Source organism: Elephantulus edwardii, unplaced genomic scaffold (genome assembly GCF_000299155.1).
Source record: "Elephantulus edwardii isolate Elephantulus edwardi_28Jun2011 unplaced genomic scaffold, EleEdw1.0 scaffold00089, whole genome shotgun sequence".
In the NCBI taxonomy this organism is placed as follows: domain Eukaryota; kingdom Metazoa; phylum Chordata; class Mammalia; order Macroscelidea; family Macroscelididae; genus Elephantulus; species Elephantulus edwardii.
The window spans coordinates 3,811,358-3,832,150 of record NW_006399839.1 but is presented as its reverse complement, the minus strand read 5'-3'; the positions used below and the strand labels follow the sequence as shown (position 1 = coordinate 3,832,150).

At 40.3% G+C, this 20,793-nt stretch overlaps 1 protein-coding gene across 1 annotated transcript in view; it reads left to right on the top strand.

The window, feature by feature from the left end:
* TAOK3 (TAO kinase 3) overlaps nt 1–20,793 on the top strand; it is a 94,426-nt gene that overhangs the window by 47,136 nt on the left and 26,497 nt on the right. The window contains exons 12-13 of the mRNA XM_006890412.1: nt 8,955–9,089; nt 17,808–18,044. Coding sequence (XP_006890474.1) covers nt 8,955–9,089; nt 17,808–18,044 — 372 coding nt within the window. The remainder of the gene's footprint in view (nt 1–8,954; nt 9,090–17,807; nt 18,045–20,793) is intronic.

The following is a 20,793-nucleotide window of genomic DNA, read 5'->3' as shown; positions in this document are numbered from 1 at the left end:
TCGGAAGTTTCATCTGACATACTTTGGACATGTTGCAAGGAGGGACCAGTCCTTTAAGAGGGACGTCATCCTTGGGATGGTGGAGGGACAGGGAAAGAGAGGAAGATCCTTGATGAGATGGATTGATTCAGTGCCTGGGGTAATGGGGATAGGTGTGTCAGAGACAGATTGGCACAGGATAGAGCAGGGTTTAGAGCTGTTGTACGGAGGGTCACTATGAGTCACATGTGACTCGAAAGCACATAACAATTCTCTCTATATATCTATATAGATAGAGATAGATGATAGATAGATAGATGATAGATAGATGATAGATAGATAGATAGATAGATAGATAGATAGATAGATAGATAGAGCGTGCACATGCATGCTCTGGTGGCCTAGTGGTAAGAAGTTGTACAGCCAGCCCAAAGTCCTTCAGTTCAAATCCTCCAGCTGTTCTTCAGAAGAGGGGCAGTCTCCTCCTGTGCAGTTTGTTGTTAGGTGACCACAAGTTGAGTATGACACCTCGCGACCCTGTAATGAACCTTATCCATTCTGCTCCATGTTTATCATTCCCAGAACACCTGAGCCCATTGCCCCAGTCACTGCTTCAGTCCATCTTGTTGAGGGTCTTCCTCTTTCAATGACTTAGCACTTTTCTAAACATAGTATCCCTTTCAGTAACAGTTTCTCCTAACAACATGCCCAACAGCCTCTGAAGACCCGCTGGATGGTGAGCTGTAAGTCAGTTTTGATCCAATGGCACACAAAACCAATATATATACGTATATTAAGGTTTTTGTTTATTTAAACTATTGTCTTTTAACAATTCATTATTTTAGATATGCTTTAATGCCATTAGGCCCCCCTAAAATACTTTTTTAAAAATTATTCTGCCTTACTCTAACACCTCAAGCCTTACATGGTGTTTCCTATTAGTGAATGTTAGTTCTTACACTGTCTTTCTTTCTTCTTTTCTTTCTATTAGTTTATTTACAAAATTTAAATACACTGTTTTCAAGAACAAATTCTTTAAATTGCCCTCACCCCCCCCCCATCAAATTGTACAACCCCATGATTAATCCACCCTCCTCCTGCATATCCTCATCCCTCTGCTTCCAACCTCTCCCACCCCTCGTGGAACCTTATACTCATTCTCTAATAATGATTTGGGGGTTGGGGTTTGTTTGTTTATTTTTGTTTTACATTTCTTTTATGTGTGTTTGTGTGTGTGCGTGTATCGTCAAATCGGTTCTGACTGGTACAGGAGGAGATTGTCCTTCCTTCTCCAGCAAAGCATCTGGTGGATTCGAACCTCACATCTCTGGGATTGCAATGCAGCTTCTTGCCAGTAGGCCACCAGAGCTCGCCTACAATAATGGTTTTATACAATATTTATCCTTGTGGGACTGAGTTAGTTCACTCAGCATAATGCTTTCCAGTCTCTTCTATGTTAGGTAATAGTTTACAAAGTCATTGTTCTTGCGTGCTCCTTAGTATTTCATTGTGTGATTGTACCATAATTTCTCAATCCATTCGTTTGTGGCTGGACATTTCCAACAGGGTGAAAAGAAAACCTACAGACTGGGAACAAACATTTGGTAATAGCATCTCAGACAAGAGTCTTATAATAAATGTTTACACAATACTCTTGGGCCTCCACAAGAAAAAGACTGATAACCCAATTACAACATGAGCAAAAGACATGGAAAGAATTTTCACAGAGGAAGATATTCAAATGGCAAACAGACACATGAAGAAATGCTCCAGATCACTGGCAATAAGAGAGATGCAATTCAAAACCACAATGAGGTACCATCTCACTCCAGTAACAGTGGCAAAGTTTAACAGAGCATCAAGTAATAGATGCTGGAGAGGATGTGATGAGATAGGAACTCTTATACATTGTTGGTGGGATTATAAAATGGTACAACCATTCTGGAAGGCAGTTTGGCATTTCCTCAAAAAGCTGAACATAGAAATTCCATATGACTCAGCTATTCCACTACTTGGAGCATTCCCTGAGAAAACGAGAACTGAGGTACGAACTGAGATTTGTATGCCAGTGTTCAAAGCAGCATTATTCACCATTACTGGAACATACAAACAGCCCAAATGTCCAACCATCTTTCTTTTAAAACAAAATGTATGTTATGAAAACATAAATTTTTATTAAAATATTTAAAATGCCTTTGAGGAAATAAAATATTCTGGCTGCAATCTGAAAGGTATACAGTTCAAATCCACCAGCTGCTCTGTGGGAGAAGAATGGGCAGTCTCCCTCTGTGCAATTTACTGCCTTGGAAAACCTTCTGGAAAGTCAACTATGCAGTCAGTTCAGACTTTAACAATGGGTGATAGCTGTCTTCAGTATGCTACTCATTACCTTTTCTAACTTTCCATCCAGATTAAAATGTTCTTTTCCATTTTCAGCTTTCCTTACTTCAAGCCCTAACTATTGATAGCTACGCTTGTTTAGACAATTGAATAATTGTGACATTCACCAAACAACAGAGAGGTAGTAGATAGTGGATTTGCTGATCTCTTCTCCGCAGCAGGAGAAATGCAAGAGTTTATAAAGGGACTTCCCTTCACCAGTGGATCTAAAAAGCCCTTTTTAGATCCCACCCCACCCATGCACTTGGGTGTGTGTCGTGTGTGTCACTATTTCACAACAACTTAGAGTACTAAGTAGCAGGTTTTTATACATTTGAAGTCCATTAAATAACCCAAGAGAAAAATGTCACTTCCTCAGCAGCTCCTCAGACCTACAATCTTGACTTCATTTATTCAGTAAATATTTCCTATGTGTCTACTAAGAGTCAGGCACTGGGGTAGGTGGTAGGAGGTCCTGAGATTCTCAGCCCACTTTTCCTCTGTTTTCCAAGAACCCCCTTTCTCACACAGAGATGGACATGGAAGTTTGATAATGAAAACTCAATGCTCATTGCCATAGAGTCAGAGCCGATTCATAGCTGACCCTGCAGTGGATTTTCAGAGACTGTAAATCACAACAGGAGGAGATTGCCTACCTTCCTCCCTGCAGAGCCACTCCTGGGTTTGAACCACTCAACTGATGTGGCTTCTTAATTAGCAGGCCAACCAGCTGTGGACTAGACCACCGTGCCTGCTGTGGTAAAGGTAAACCTGAAAGAGTGGAGGCCAGAGACAATTGTCTAGCCTTGACCTCTAAACTCTAGACAACTAATTACAGTGTAAGTATTTGCTTCAGGAGTATAAATTGCCAGACACATTCAAATTAACTCCCAAATAAAAGTAAAGCCCCCTTTCTGGAACATGCTAGTAAAATTATTCTTGCCTGGTGCTATGCATATGTCACTGTATTTACACAATACAATTCTTCTGCTAATGATTTTGGAACAGGCAGATGTTTTTTTGGTTTTAATTTTTTTGTTTGTTTGGGGCTTTTGTTTGTCAAGAAAGTGCACTGAAATCCCAAAGGCATATGGTTTGAATCCACCAGCTACTCCACTGGAAAAGGATGGGCAGTTTCCTTGCATGTGATTAACTGCTTCTGAAAACACACAGAGGGTCAACTATGGGTCATTTCTGACTCGGTGGTACACAACAACGACAACAAGAATTTTAAATGTTTTATGATGAAAGAGCGCTGTAAAGTTACCAGGCTAACAGAAGTTTACTTAAAACTGGTCCCCAATCATTAGTATTTCAAGGAGCTATTTGTTTCTTCCTATATAAATTTTTTTTAAATTTTGTGGTAGTGGTAGGTGGTTGTTGTTTGTTTTGTTATTTTTTTAATTTTATTATTTTGTGTGTGTGTGAGTGTACCGTCAAATCAGATCTGACTGGTACAGGAGGAGATTGTCCCTCCTTCCCCGGCAGAGCATCTGCTGAATTCGAACCATGCTCCTCTGGGATTGTAGTTGCAGCTGCTTGCCACTAGGCCACCAGAGCTCCCCTTGTTTTGTTATTTTTTAAGGTAAAAAGTAAAGATAGATTTATTAGAAAGTTACATCTCAGAGATGAGACAGACCTTCCATATTGGAAAGAAAATTTATAGGCGGACAATAATGTTTTTTTTTAAATTTTATTTTATTATTTTGTGTGTGTGTGTACTGTCAAATCGGATCCGACTGGTACAGGAAGAGATTGCCCCTCCTTCTCCGGCAGAGCATCTGGTGGATTCGAACCACACACCTCTGGGATTGCAGGGCAGGTTCTTGCCACTAGACTACCTGAAGACAATAATGTTTCAAAGAGAAATTATAACCAAGCAGTATCTTTTATCTACATAAGATAGAGCAGTATATTGGTTCTTAAATTTCTGAAATCATTCTTTCAGGGAACTCTTGGCATACATATACTTTGTAAATAATCCCCTTCTAATGTCTTATAGTTTGCTGTTTTTTTGCCATTGAGTCAGAGCCAACTTATAGGTGACTCTTCAGCGGATTTTCTGAGACTGGACATTGCACAGGAATAGACTGTGTATCTTTTCCCCACACAGCAGCTGGTAGATTCTAACTGCTTGCCTTTAAGGTGGCAGCGCAACTCCTTACTCTCTAGGCCACCGGAGCTCCCTATCTAATGCCTGTCGTTTGTTGTTATGTGCCGGTCAAGTCACTGACAACTCATAGCAGTCCTATGGACAGTAGCCCTGAAACCTGCTCTATTTTGTGCCAACCTTATTGTCTTTGCCACACCTACCCTCATTACCCCTGTCATTGAGTCAATCTATCTCACAGAGGGCCTTCCTCTCCTGTGCTGTTCCTCCACTCTTCCAAACATGATGTCCCTCTCCAACGACTGCTCTATCCTTGCAACAAGTCCAAAGTATGTCAGATGAAGCCTCAGAATCCTTTTCTCCAAGGAGCAGCCTGGTTTGAGTCTCTCCAGGACGAACCTGTTTGTTCTCCTTGGCAGTCAATACTCTTCTCCAGCACCACAGCCCAAAGGAATCAATTCTCTTTCTATCATCCCGAGTCATTGTCCAGCTTTCTGATTCATAGCAAGTAATTGAGAAGTTAAAGACAATGGCCTGGAGCAGGCACACTTTAGTCTCCAGAATGGCCGTTTTGCTCTTCAGTGCTCTGGAGAGGTCCCTGACAGCAGACTTTCCCCAATGCAATACGTCTTTTGATTTCCTGGCTGCTGGTACCAAGAGTGTTGATTGTGGAGCCAAGCAAACAAAAGCTGTTAACAATTTCAATCTGTTCACCATCTATCATGATGCTGCCAATCAGCCCAGTGGTGAGAATTTTTGTTTTCTTGATGTTGAGCTTCAGTCCATATTGAAGGTCTCAGTCCTTGACCTTCTGCAGCAAGCGCTCCAGGTCATCCTCAGTTTCAGCAAGCAGGGTTGTGTCATCTGCATAACACAGGTTGTTGATGAGTCTTCCTCCAATCCTGATGCCACACTCCTAATAGAGCCCAGTGTCCTGGATGATCTGTTCTGCATAGAGATTTAAAAGCTATGCAGATACGACACATCCCTCTAATTCACCCTTCCTGATTTTGAACCATGCAGTGTTTCCTTACTCTGTTCTGACGACTGCCTCCTGGCAGTATATGTTTTCACATCAGCACAATCACATGTTCTGAGATTCCCATTCTTTTCAGAGTCAGCCACAGTTTGATTATGTGGATCTGATGCTTAGTCTGTATAAAATAGAAAACCAGTACTTTCTGTTATTAATCTAAGATGTATACAGTTCAGAAACTTCTGAGAGCTATATATAACGGTCATTTCCAAAGCTGCAACTACTTAAACTGGTGATTTACCCAGCAGATTGTATACACAGTTTATCTGATGCTTTATTATATTTATGCTTGCTTCTTAAGTCACACTACCCATTTTAAAAGTGTTGGATGGTGTAAGCTATCTTCAAAGTTTTGACTGTTTTATACAAAGGAAAATGAGTATTTTAAAATTCATTTCTTAGTAGATTGTAATGGACAGATGCTGTTTGGCTAATTTTTTGCCACATTTTGTGATCTCTTGAATAATATTTAAGTCTTATGGTTGCTGATCTCTGTTGTAAAACAGTTCTACAGAACCAAAAAAAATCTTTTTTTTTATAAAAAGAAAAAAACTTTTAGGGGGAAACAAAAGAGTTAAACACTAATTGTATTAAAGTAGATTAAATTCACAAACTATTCTGCTGTTAAACTAGGAAAACTTTAAAAATAAGCCTCCGTTGCTTACTTAATACAACAACTAAAATCATGATTTCCGATTTTAACTTTCCTGTGTACTCTTTTATCCTTTAGTTTAATAACCTGAGAAAGCAGAATGTGACTTTCAACTTGATAAGCAGGTCCCCTGTTATGCTAAAATTTTTGCTAATTTTTATTGAAGTAAAATGAAATGGTATTTAAATTATCCTTATTTTTTATGGAATATGTTTTATTAGGTTCTCTATGTGGAGAATGGTGGGTTCTAGTGTCACTAATTCTTTTTGTAAATAAGGTTATTAGATTTTGAAATTTAGCTCTTGTCACATCATTTGATGTCTCCCTTAATCAATGCATTTAATGAAATGGTCAACTAATATTAATCTAAACTGTGAGTTGTTCTAACTTGTTCAGGCATCCTGGAAAACCACAGATCTCTACCTAATCCTCCTCTTTTGCTGACATTTAAAAGCTTCCTACATTTCTGAACCTGTATCACTAAGTAAATTCAACTTTAGAGACAAATGGAATTTATTAATAGATCAACAACAATAGAATGGTGCCAGGTTCCGGAGCCCTCATCTCAAGAATCTTAAATCCCAGCTCAACAATTAATCTCTCTTCGCCCAGTGAAATAACAGTTGACAATTCCTAGGAAATTATGTCAAAAGTATCACTGACCCTTTTAAGGGTTTTTGTTTTTTATTTCCCCCTTAAATTCCAAACACTTTGAGCAGTGCATCTTGACCCTCTAGCACTTCCTCAGAGAACATTCCACAATGAAAATATTCTATACTGTACTGCACAATACTGGTGCTGGAGAAAAGTATTGAAGATACATGGACTCCTAAGAGAACAAACAAGTCATCCTGGAGAGGGTGAAGCCGGGCTGCTCCTTGGAGGCAAGGATTCAGAGGCTTCGTCTGACATGCTTTTGGGCATGTTGCAAAGAGAGACCATTTCTTGGAGAGGGACATCATGCTCGGGAGGGTGGCGGGACAGAGAAAGAGAGGAAGACCCTCGATGAGATGGATTGGTTCAGTAACTGGGGTAATGGGGATAGGTGTGTCAGAGACAATAAGATTGGCACAGGGTAGAGCAGAACAACAGCGCATAACAACAACTGTGCAATACATAGCCACTATCTATATATCTAGGCTAGTGAGCACTTGAAACATAGCTAATTTGAGTGAGGAAATTGTTTTTAAAAATTTTATTTTTAATTTCAGTAGTCACCTGTGACTAGTGGCTGTCTTTCTAAGATGTATATAGCAGGTGTGCTCAGTGTCCCTTGATTATTTTAAAACTATACAAATAAATATGTTTATATATTTTTTATATATTCATTTACCTATTTTATTTTTTTGAAAAAAACCTCTATAAATATAAATACAGTAAATAGGTGGAAAAATCTGCACTTGAGATGTAATGTTTATATCTTCCCAACGTACCAAAATATTCTAAATGTGTAAGTGTAATTTTTTTTAATTAATACAGTTATAAATTTAATCTTAGACCTTGGATTAGGTGTAAAAACCATGGTTAAAATTTAATTTCCCTCAAAAATAACTTTGACTTTTTTACTATATTAAGAAATCTGTGATTCTTGCTTTCAGATGAGGAACGATTTTATATATATATATATACACACACACACACACACACACACTTTTTAAAAAAATAAATAGTCATGAAGAAAATGCTAAATTGATGGCCCACAGATGGTTTCTGCTAAAACCCCTGGGGCAATGAGAATTATTTCCTCTTTTCCCCATCCTGTGCATATACTATTTTAAAATCCCCTCATGGTTGTACATAATTTTGAGCTATTAGCTGTTACGATATCTTTTATGAAAGATTAGAGTGACTTACTCACTGACCACTCCATCTTTTACAGAGAAGGAACATCCTCCTTTGAAAGCATTTCCTCCCCCCCTTTTAAAAGTCATTTCAATTGCATTTAAGGAACATCCATTATGATCCTTCCAGGGAATGTGATTTTTTTTTCTCCCCTGAGTATTACACTGAGATTAATCATCTTTGCCTATCAAACAGCCTAGGCATAATTAAATCAGTGAAGGACATGAAATTCCATCTTTACGCACTCTGGTGACCATTCCTATGCTGAGTTGAGGGAGAATTTGTGAAAGTACCATTTGGTTGAAATTGTCCGCCTGTCTCTTTAAATCTGAAAAAAAAAATCCTTTCTGAAGCTGTAGAGAGAAGGTGCTAGAACTGTGTACGATCATGACTGGAAAGCAGGATTCCTCAGTGACTGCTGAATCTTCCCAGCACAAGACAGAGAGGCCGTTCTGCACAAGCCGACACTGGTTCTAGGCTGCCCTGATGATCCTACCGAACCGAGCTCCAATAAAATGAAATTGAGAAAGATCTTTCAAGGGAATGAGGCGGAGGCTCGCTTTTATGTTAAAAGCAACCAGCATCCTCCTTGCTAGACACGGACATGACATTTTTAAAGGAATTATCTGGTGCCAGCGTTTTAAACAAACTGTTCTAAGGAGTCTGTACATTGCATTGTTTTTTCTATTCTTTTTTCCTTTTGCATATATGTGATTCTGGAGGTAAAGAAAAAGCCTGCCAGGGATTCAGAAGGCATCCCACTAGCGATCAGCTGACATTCTTAACTGAAGGCTGCAATGTGTTGCTTATTCATTTTGTACCGTGGGAGCTGCGGGGACTAGCTAAACTATGCATTTCAAACAACAGTGCTTGTGCAGAAAGAGGGGTGAGAGCGAGGCAGCCGGCGAGGAAAGAGCACAGCTGGACTTTCTCCTTGTTTTTATCCATTTCTGCAGGATCATGTATTCATAAGGGATGAGGCGGGCCACGGCGATCCCAGGCCTGAGCCGCGGCCTACCCACTCAGTCCAGAGCCAGGCCCTCCACTACCGGAACAGGGAGCGCTTTGCCACGATCAAATCAGCATCTTTGGTAAGCAAACACCCCTTTGCCCATCTCGCCTTCCTTCCCCTCCTCCCCATCTGGCAGCCTCTCGCCCTCCCTGAGCCTCTCGGCTTCAGAGATGGGAGGAAAGGAGTCAAGAATGTTTCCTCTCCCTCCTAATAATTTTATTCATTTTAGGGGGGAGACAAAAAAAATATAATTTGTTGGCATAGCAACCACATCTCAGATATTTTAGCATTGTCTGTGGCATGGGGGGAGAAAACCTTTGTGTGTGTGTGTGTGTGTGTGTGTGTGTGTGTATTTGTATATGCAGTATGTGCAAAAATCAAAGGCCTTTTAGATGAAGTTGCTGGCTTATCCTGTTTTCTAAAAGCTGTTTGTCTTTTCATTGAAATAAATAATGCTAAAAAAATTTTTTAAAGATATTAATATGTGTGTGTGTGTGTAGGGCACTATGCCTTCCCCCCCATGGAGGCATGTGTGTCTTTAATGTATACATACACATCAAAAGAGAAAATGTTCTTTTTTATAAAAAAAAAATTTGTATATGTATATATATGGTGCCCGACCATTGTAGATAATTGTGGAAAATAAGAGGCTTGCTTCCTTCGTTCTGGTTCATTCATTTATTTATTGCAACAATGGTCGTGGCTGCACTTCCCCATTTAACCCCTAAAGAATCTCCCCGGGCACCCGATGGAGCAGGGAGGGCTTTGTAGGAGAGGCAAGGGATGGTTGTGGAAGGAAAGGGGCAGAAGGATTCTTCAGCATTTTTACTATTGCAAATGTGATTGCTGGATGCCCTTGTAGTAGCAAAAGGGGTGTGTGCTGCAAGAGTTAGTTTCTATCCCTCCTCCCCTTGGCCCCCCACGCGTGCGCGTGCGCGCTACACACACACACACACACACACACACACACACACACACACATCCTTGCATCCTCAGCACTCCAAACTCTCTTTAATCTTTCCCTTCCCGATCTTGCTTCTCCACCTGAAAAAAAAAATAAAAAATGATTGAATAATTAGTTGTTTGGTCCAAATTGATGTTAGAGGCCACATGAACAGGAAGAGTTGGTGTACACTGCTCGGCTCTTCCATTTAGGACCCGTGATGACATCATCTGAGGCCAACCCAGAAATGATGGCTTTTTCTTGTCCTATTTTTTCAAACCTGATTTCCACTCTTCCTTTCCTCAGGCCTTTGCATAGCGTGGATCACCTTTGAAATCGATCAGGGATTGGGATCTCTTAAAACAGACAGACACAGACACACACACACACAACCCCAAATACAGGGAAAATGGAAGTTGAGGTACCTCCATTCTGCTGTGTCTGCTGCTCGGGTTGGGGGTGGCAGCTAGCACTTTCCTATCGACTGTGAAATAAGCCCATTTTTAAGTTCCTTGATATAGAAGTTTCTTGTGATCTCCTTAATGGGCAATTTTTCATGTTAAAAAAGAATGACAGCCTGGGAGATGGATCTTAAAATGTCCACTCTGTCTGCTGTGCTTGTTAAGCGTGTGTGTGTGTGTGTGTGTGTGTGTGTGTGTGTGTGTACGTATGCTTTTGTGTCTAAAGAAGCAGCATGGAATATTAAAATATAATCATCTCCGTGCCATGATATCTGGCATGGAGAAGCAGTGTGGTGTTTTAGAGAACTGTAATGACTTGCCACAGTCTCTTGTGAGCCTTGCCCCTTTATCCAGAACTGCTGGTGTTGAAAGGAGGGGAGGATTCAGGGACTGGCTGGGAATCCCAGCACCGCAGGCAGGCTTTGCTCATGAAGCCGACATGATGCCACTGTCGGTTTGCCCCCTTTCGGGTCAGGCTCTCTGCCTTCCTCACTTGCCACACCCTCATTCCCACATCATATATTCATGACCTCTACCAGCTCACAGTCAGATATTACTACTACTGTGCTCGGATGCTCCCACGCGCACATGTGGGCTCACCCAGGGCTCCTCCGCCAGCAGTCAGCCATCACCACCTCCCTCCCTGCTCCCCATGGAAGCCTCTCCCCTACTAGGCCTCCCTGGACTGTGGGTACCGTCCTCAGGAGCCATGCTAAATCCTCCAGGTTTCAGCATGCCCATCCAGAAAGCAGCCTGTATCAGTCTCGAATGGGGTTTCCATTTGCTAACAGGCCTCTTTCCCCATGTTCAATTAAAAATAGAGTAAAAGCCAATAGACTGTTGCTTTGGCCTCAAAATTAATTGTTTTACATGGAGCACTTTGTGTGAATGTAATGCTTTGGGAGTCATGGTGGGGCTGATGGAAGTTCAGCAGGGTTGAGTGATATTTCTATCCAGTATTTTGAAGGGAGGGGGAAAGCAAAAGTGGCTGTGGTATTTGTACAATCTCATACCCCATTTTGGACAATCTGTTGGTATACATATTTAAATATGTAGTATCCGTTGCAGTAGGTCAGCTCCTTACTATGCTATTTTAAAGGATAGTTTCAGTAAAAAATCTATACTAAGAACACTGGAATAGTGTAAGAAATAATTTAATTTAAATATAGGTATATATTTAATGAATTATTTTCTAGATATCAATCCAAACGAAAAGGATTAAAATGCTTTAAATGAACTAAAAGTAAAATGCTTTGAAATGATCTAAAAGTAGAGGCCAGATCATTGGAAAAATGAAGTTCTGTTATAAAGATGAACCAAGTCACCACTGAAGCCCTCCCCCACCTCTCCTCGTTGGTGGCACTACTCTACAGATGGATTTATTTTGTTTTCATTTGTCCTTTGCACATTTTTCTGCAGAAACACTAACAAACCACAGAGTAATTTTAAAAAGTGAACAACAGAAAAGAGAAGGAAGAATTTAAAAATTAGTTCTTTAATTACTAGGTGGTTAAGGGATGAATGTGGATCTTGGAATTGCAAACTGACCAAAAATTATTCTTGTTTTTCGGATACTGTTTTATGAGCCTCTCTCTTCTACATAAACCTTCAATAGGCCTAGCCTTGTCTTCTCCCATGTGTATTTTTCCCCCCTACAGGGTGCTTTTGAATGAAATATTGACAAGTGCGTGAAAGCCAGGGTCAGCAGACCTCTCCTACTAGTTGTTTTTATTATTCTGGTACTTTCCAGGTGTGAGGGGTTTTTTAATGTTATTGTGCCTGGCTGTATGATTGCATTTGTAACACAGGTAAAGGAAGGAAGGTTGTAAACCTTGATGCTAAATGAAACTCTGAGGAAACTTTAGAACTTTCTTTTCCTTTTTATCATAATTTTAAAATATTTTTAAAAATCATTTTATTTAGGTGAAAGTTTACAGATCATACTGCATTTTTATTCAGTCCTTCATAAATATTTTGTTTGGTTACATTAGCGATGATTAGACTCACATAACAGATGACAATGTCCAATCAAACTCTTCTAGCATATTGCATTTTTCTTTACCCAGCTTACCTTTCATTAACGTTATGTATTAGTGGTCTTACGCCATCACTGTCATTTTGTGACTGATTTATGTCACTCAGCATCATTTTTGTTCCATCCGTGTTATAATGATAATTTTTAAAGGACAGAAATTATTGAACTCATTTCAAAGAATTAAGAAAAGGAAAGATGTTTCTTGGAAATTTGCGTATTTTCTGTTTCTTTTTTTTCTCCTTTAAAAAGTTCACATTGGGCCAATGAGTTATCCAGGGGGAAGAAGTTGTTTGTAGTTCTTCAGAATGACTAATCTAACCTCTTGGGCCTTTCGTGGGTTTTTATTATAGTGAATGGCGAGACTAATATTTTAATGAGATTAGTGACCCATAAAAGTGGCCCAAGTAGCTGTTGCTACTCCTGATGTCATGTCTTTTTAAAATCTGATAATGTTCCGGGTCACTGATAGTTACCGCACCCCCCTAAGGCCCAACAGTGAGACAAGTCAGTGTCTGGGTCCATGAAGGAACTTTCTGGAATGTATCTGTCTCCACACACAGGTGAATCCATGTGAGATTACATCCTAGCAGGAGGGACACAGGAGAGAACCTCTTACTTTAGAACCCCCAGGATCATATGTAAGGGGTGGGGAATGAATGGTTTGTCCGTGCACATACAGATTATTTTATTGGGCTTTACTAGATTCAGTAGAAAATCTTGTATTAAAAGAATCTTCATTTGGATGTTTAAAGATGCCAGCTAATAATATAGTCCAACTACTTATGGAGTTGGAGACCTGACTGCAACTGACAAGGAAAAATATGAAAGCCTCACCAGAAAATGCTATTATTGAACCCCTTTCAATTTGCCTGCCATTCTGTTTCTAAATGCTTGAAAGTGTGTTTTCTCCCTGGATGTACCCAAAACACTGTCTGTCTCCTCTTACTCCAAATCGCACTAAAATCACTATTGATGGCCTGTGCTACACAGTCCCATGACCAGAGTCACCTGTGGGTGGATGAAAGAGCAAACAAAGTCTCTTCAGCCTGATCCCACAGGAGAATTTGGATTTATAAGTGTGCGTTCCAAACGTCTTCATGTCACGCTATCTTTTAAAAGACACAATTTCCTCCCATCCCTCATTACGTGTAGTAAGAACAGAAAATGTGTAACCCCCACCACAAGGTCTTCTTAGGAGTGCAATGTCAGACTTCTAGTGCCAAAATGTGACTCACTGTATTCTTTTTGAACTTGGTATGAATTTCATTTATTCCAAGTTCAGAGGTGGCCAGTTTAGGGCTGTGTTTTGATTTTGTTTTTTTCTTTTTTTCATATGCATTATTTTGAACCTTACACATAATTAATCTTAATGAAATGTTTGTAAAAAATGGCCATAAACTCTTAAGAGGGTAACTTTATCAACCGCCCTTCTCCTATTTTACACTCATTAAGTTGCTTATTAGCCTTCTTAAAATAGGGTTGTGTAGGCACATAGTATGCTTTGAATGAATTGACAGGTTTCACAGCCAAACTTTTCTGGATTTAAATAACATGGTATTATGCAAAAGCTGTAGAAACAGTCAAGGGGGGCCTTCATGATTCAATGCATTTTAATACATTTTTCCAGATACATGAAATAACTAATAATTGAGATTCAGAACCTAAACATATCAACTTTATAATCTGCAACCTAGACACAGGTACAGTTTTTCTTCTTAAAGTTGACTTTCTCTTAGTTCTTCTGATCTCCATTATCTGCTACCAAGAGGGGCTTGGGCGGAGACAAACTACTGCTCAGAACCTCACTCTGAGAAAGACAAGTAAAACTGTGTATTGGACATTTCATTGTGTATCATACACCTCTCTGGACATTTTGACATATGTTTTCTTACCCCATCCAATCCAGAGGATGTCATTGGCACTTCCTCCTCACATAGGAAGAATCAGATTTACAAGAGGTAAATTTACACAAGGTCGCTTAGATGGTGAGAGAGTAAGATTGGTCTTCAAGATACTTCAGGTGTGATAGTACTGCTCACTTTTAGTTGACCTGTATTGTTAAGACTGACCGTTGTAGAAACTACTCACTATGTTTTTATAACTTTCTCCCACTCCTTGTCTTAACTCAGTTTCTAATTTAGACTTCCCGCTCTATCCAACTTTCCCTTTCCTGGGTGTTGATGGCCTTAATGGCTTCATAACATAACCGCTTCTTTTCTGCCTTGGCAATAGGTGTTCTCTCAGACAATTCTCAGGGACCACAAGACCTTGTTTGGAATACTACAATTTATAAAGATGAAATGGATAATTGGCAAATCTCAAAATGTAGTCAAATTATTTTTTTAATTTTTTAATTAGGTGTTTTTTTTTTAATTTTTTTTTTTTTTTTTTTTTTAATGTTGTTGACCAAATAGTGTGTTCTTAAAGCACACAGCATAAAGAGCTGTAAAACACACAGACATACACAAGTATAAATAACTTTTTTTTTTTCATTTTCATGGGAGGGTTTGCAAATGAGACATCTGGTTCTACTTGTATTTAAATTCACCACTCTAGCTCAAGCATGGAATTACAGAACTCAGTATCTCTCTGTGTGCCTAAAAAGGACATTGACTTTGGAACTTAGAAAATTTCGTTTTGACAGATGGAAGGTTAGAAGGCAGTTCCGCAAATCCTGGGAGGCATTGATAGGCAAAATGGCCCTCTAGGAATAAGATGATTGTTTCCCAGGTTGCTGGGTCTTGAAACAATGGCATGGTGTGCTTTATAATTCATTTTTGCTACTTACTTGGACCAAGTGTGCTCTGCTGGGCTGTAAGACACCCCCCTCCAAAAGACCCTTTACCTCCCCACCCAATTAAGATAGAAAAAAGAAATCTTCACACACACACACCCCCTTGGCATTTTTAGCTTTTAGGGAAATGGCCATCCAGAGAATATCTTACTGGCCACCAGCCAGTCAGCTCTTCTGATGACACTTCTTAAATGTGTCATCAGAGCTTCAGAGCATGCCGTGCCCCAGTTTTGGTAATCTGGTTAATGAAGGAATTCTAAAATAAGGAAAAATGAGTTCTGGGTAAAACCAGTCACAAACTTGTTACCTGAATCAGGCCCTTTCTTACCATACTTCAAGATAAGTGAGCACAGAAACGTTCAAATGACTCCTTTCTAGTGGATGGGTTTGGGTTTTCTCCTGAACTGTCCAACTTCAGAAAGACATATGCATGAGGAAGTGAAATTTACACATGTATTTCAAGTTATTCTTTCCCTCCTGTTACCAGAAAATGAATTCATTTAAAAAATATATATATATATAAATATGCATTGTTGTGATGGCAAAGTAGATTATTCATTTTACTCCTGAAACATCTGCTTTCAAAAGGGATTGTCCTTCAGGAAAGAGAAATAAATATGAAAACTAGAGTTGGTTTTAACCTGGAATGTTTTCAAAGTTTAGTGGTGTACTTTGATAATACTCTCCAATTTCAGAACAACACTCTCCTGATAGGAAGGATTCGGTCTCATATACAGGGACACCTTCTAAAAAGAACACAAAAGCGAATTGTTCTTTGTACAGAATACTCTTTGACCCCAAAACTGAAAATGGTAGACAGAATTAATAGCAGCATGACATTTCCCAGTAAAATTGGCTACTGGATAGTTAGAAAAAAAAGTAGTTTATACAGGATAGGAGTAACTAAATTATTTACAGGAATTTTTTTTAACTCTTTCTCCCCGTAAAACAGATAGGAAAGATGAGGGGAGGAAAGGACCAGAAAATTCGGACAGGAAGATAAGGAGGAATGATAAATTGAAGGAGAGGCAGAGAAAACTCAGAAAAAGGTTTAGAATATACAGAAAGAAGAATTATTACGACACACTTTTTAACTCTTCAGTTTGTCGGCTATTCACTTGAATGAGTTAAGGAGAAATTAGGAAGGTAATTCACCATCCAAAATCACAAGAATATGTTTTTCCCCCTTAGGAAAGCAAGTAAATATTTTGATGGGGAACAAAGGGGCTGGACAAGATTTAAAAGGAGTGAGTTCTCTTAATTCATATTAAAAATAGAAAAGATATTATACTGTGACTATTTTGAAAGGAAAGTCAAGATTCTTGTATCTAGTAGAGTCTCCAGCTGGCGTAAACAAGCATTTGATAACAAGTTGGAAAGCTGGCAGTTTGAACCCATCCAGAGGTTACTTGGAACAGAGCTCTGGCAATCTGTTTTCCAAAAGTCAGCCTGGAAATCCATCTGGAGCATGGTTCTACTCTGCATCCATGGATCACGAGTCAGGAACATTGTTTTTGTTATTGTTAGTAATAATAATTTTAAACATTGTTATTGTTAACAATAGCAATGTGACTGGTAGAGACAATCTTAAAAAATAACAGTCATGGGATACTATATTGCAGTGGTTCTCAACCCGCCACAGACTTTTGGCCCCCTCTTCCCTAGGGGGCATTTGGCAATGTCTGGAGAGAGACCAGTGGTATCTAGCAGACAGACACTGGAAATGAGAATAAACATTCTGTAATGCACAGGATAATAAAGCATTGTTGTTGTTGTTATGTGCCATCGAGTCACCTGTGACTCACAGCAACCCTATGAAGCCTGCCCTGTCCTGAGCCTGTCTCACTGACTCCCACATACATACCACCATTGCCCCAGTTACTGTATCAATCCATCTCACCAGGGTCTTTCTCTCCAGCTCTGTCCCTCCACCCTTACTCAGTGTCAAGGTGCTAAAGTTGAGAAATTCCAGAAAAGGGGCTGAAAAATAGAGCTGTGCTTTTTGTCTTCGGAGTGGGGAGCGAGCTGGTGAGGAGGGGTGGGCAGGGAGAAAAGTGCGGCAATGAATGAATGGAAATCCAAAACCTCTGTAAATGTCTATTAAAATGAATAATAATGATAAAAAAATAGCTGTGGAATCAGACTGAAGTGGGCCTGAAGTCCAGCTTCTCTCATGATTAACTACGTGACCTTAAAGAGGGATATACTGCCAAATCAAACATATCTAAACTTTTGAAGTTTTTAAACCATTTATTTGAGTGAACAAATGAATGCCCTCAAGTCTCTATTTCCCCACCAGTAAAATGGGCATAGAAAGGCCACCTTCACAAATGACTGGAATGAATGGGAGTTGGTTTTGAGAGCGTGAGGACAGGATGCGTAAAGAGCGCCCAGCACAGGTGAGCGCTCAGTACATAGTAGGTGATTTGATGACAGTGACCAGAGATGCAGTGAGGCTGTTGAATGTGAGGAACTTCACCTAATCTTTATCCCCTTGGGCCCCGCTTGAACGTGGGTCTTCCAGGCGTCCGGTCACCTGAGTCCTGTCTCTCCACCTGATGCAGGTTACACGGCAGATCCACGAGCATGAGCAGGAGAACGAGTTGCGAGAACAGATGTCAGGTTATAAGCGGATGCGGCGCCAGCACCAGAAGCAGCTGATCGCCCTGGAGAACAAGCTGAAGGCTGAGATGGACGAGCACCGCCTCAAGCTCCAGAAGGAGGTGGAGACGCATGCCAACAACTCGTCCATCGAGCTGGAGAAGCTGGCCAAGAAACAAGTGGCTATCATAGAAAAAGAGGTCAGTGTGCGCCGCCCTGCCCGGCCTGGCCCGGTGAGAGGCAGCGCGTTAGCAAGAGGTGGCAGCCCTGGTGTGCGTGTGTGTTTCGGTGCTGGGGGCCAGTGACTGCTTGAGGGGCAGGGAGAGCATTCAAGATTTTATTTGTGTATGTAATTCTATATATGAGCTCTGGTGGCCTAGTAACAAGAAGCTGCACTGCAATCTCTAAGGCGCACTGTTCAAGGCCACCAGCTGCTCCATGGGGAGGAAGGGCAGTCTCCTCCCATGCAACTAACGGCCTCTGAAAACCCACTGGAGGGTCGGCTATGGGACAGTTCACATGCTTCGGTACACAATAATAAGCACACACACACATGTAATTTTTAAAATATTATAAAAATATATATTTTAGAGAAAAAATATATTTTAGAGAAAAAAAAATATATATATATATATTAGATATAGATATATATTTTACCTCCTAGGGAGCTCTGGTATCTTAGCAATAAAGAGTTGAGCTGCCAACACAAAGGTACACAGTTCAAATCCACCAGCCGCTCCGCAGGAGAAAGATGGGCAGTCTCCTTCTGTGTAATTTACTGCCTCTAAAAACCCACTAGAGAGTCAGTTCTGACTGGATGGCACACAACTATAAATATGTATCTCAACAATTTTAGCTTTTAAGTAACCCCACAAAGATCTTGGGGGTGGGGGGGAAGAATATGGAATGTGTTATGTGCTGTAAAGTTGGAACTGAGTCATAGCTGACCCTCGAGTGAGTTTTCAGAGACAGTAACTCACACAGCAGGAGATTGCCCATGTTACTCCCACAGAGCAGCTGGTGGATTCGAACCACCTGCCTTAGGGTTGGCAGTGCAACTCTTTACCATTAAGCTACCAGAGCTCCCTGAGAGCTAAAATAGTCACTACAAGTGTAAGTTTCATTCCTGTCCATTCAGAAAGATTCCAGCAGCAGACATTTGGTTGAAGTCTGGATACAGAAATTTTTTTGAAAAAGAAAAATGCCCTGTAGATAGTTCCTTTCAGGTATGAAAATCATCCTAGCCTCCAGCTGATATGAGCAGGGTTGAGGCTTTCAGAGAGAATCCATTGTGCCCACCGAGTTTCCTAGAGCTAAAGAATCAAGGCGTTGTTGTTGTTGTTAGGTGCTGTCTTGTTAACTACGACTCATAGTGACCCTATGAACAACAGACCTGAACGCAGCCTTCTCCTGCCCCATCCTCCCCCTCTCTGATGTTCTGGAGCCCACTGTTAGAGTCACCACGTCAATCCGTCTTGTTGAAGGTCTTCCTCTCTTTCGCTAAGGGTGTAAAAATACTGCCATATTTACTGATAAGTGTTAGGCAGGAGAAAGGCTTGGATCTGCAGGATGGCAGGCCTAAATGATAGTGAACACAATGAAACAGGCTCAGATACCCAGGCACCACCAACCACTGTCCTTGCACAGACTGGAAGAGCGGAGGTGTGCACATGTGCAGCCTGGGGATGGAGCAGCGTGATGGCAGGAGGACAGGGGTGTCCCCGTCATAAAGCTCTCCCTCCCCGTGTAGAGAGAATCCTCCAAACGGTAGAAGCACATTTTCCCGACAGCCATCAATCTGTAAGGGAAAATCTGGCATGAAAACCTCTGCCCTGATGGGATGGTAATGAAATAAACCAGTCAGAATCCTCCTTGGGAATTTGACTTGGTAAATGTGACAAGGGGTTTGGCTGGTTGATAATAGATGTTAAAGCTGAAAAGATAGATCAAAGGATCCATGGTGGTGTCTTTGAGTTGGAAACAACTCAGAGCTGACCCTGTACCAAGTTTTCAGAGGCAGTAAATCACACAGGCGGAGATTGCCCATGCTCCTGCAGAGGAGATGGTGGATTTGAACTGGATGCTTTTGTGATTGCAGCACAGGTTCTTACCACTAGGCCACCAGAGCTCCCAAAGGAACTAGAAAGCATCGCTTTCTCTTCAGCTTCTCTTCTACATATGTTTGCAGCTTCTTACCATGAGGTCGCCAGAGCTCCCTGTCATCTATTAGTTCCTGAAATTTTTATTTGATCCTTTGTAGGCATAAATATTATTGGTAAAAAAAAAATCACAAATATTTATTGGACTGTTTTTTATTTAATCAGGGTTGTAGCCATTAGGAATCCTCAAAATGTCTTGGTGTCTAGTGATTACAGATTGCACCAGGTGCCCAAGAGATACCATTAGCTTTGCTTATTGTCCTAGAAAAGCATTGTATCCAGAGCCCCACCAGATTCCTTTAGGAGAGCTGTTGGCTAGTGTTTGCATCTTCAAATAAAACTGACCAGTTGTTGCCTCTTTTTATAATTTATGGATAAATGGTGAGGACTGACCGGTTTTATTGGACTACAGCTACCAACAGTCGCGATTCTTACTTCTAAACCTTCGTTCTCACTTTCTCTACCTATTTTTTTATATTTCACACAGCATGGTTAGGGTTCGCCATCCTATTTTCCTCTTATAATTGGGACTGTATTGTCAATAATAAAAATTTCCACTATTATTCTTTTTCTATGTTAAGCATGAGAGAATCACATATCTTTGGTTTTTGTGTGAAGGTTTTTTTAATTGGTTTGCTTGTATAGTTTTAATATATTGTGTTTCACACTATTCTTCATTCATATTGTTTCATACAATCATTCTCAGTCATTATATTTTAGAAAATTAATCACCTTTGGATCTGATCTTACCCATCATCAGCCTATCTTTTCTCCCAGATCCTTCCCATTT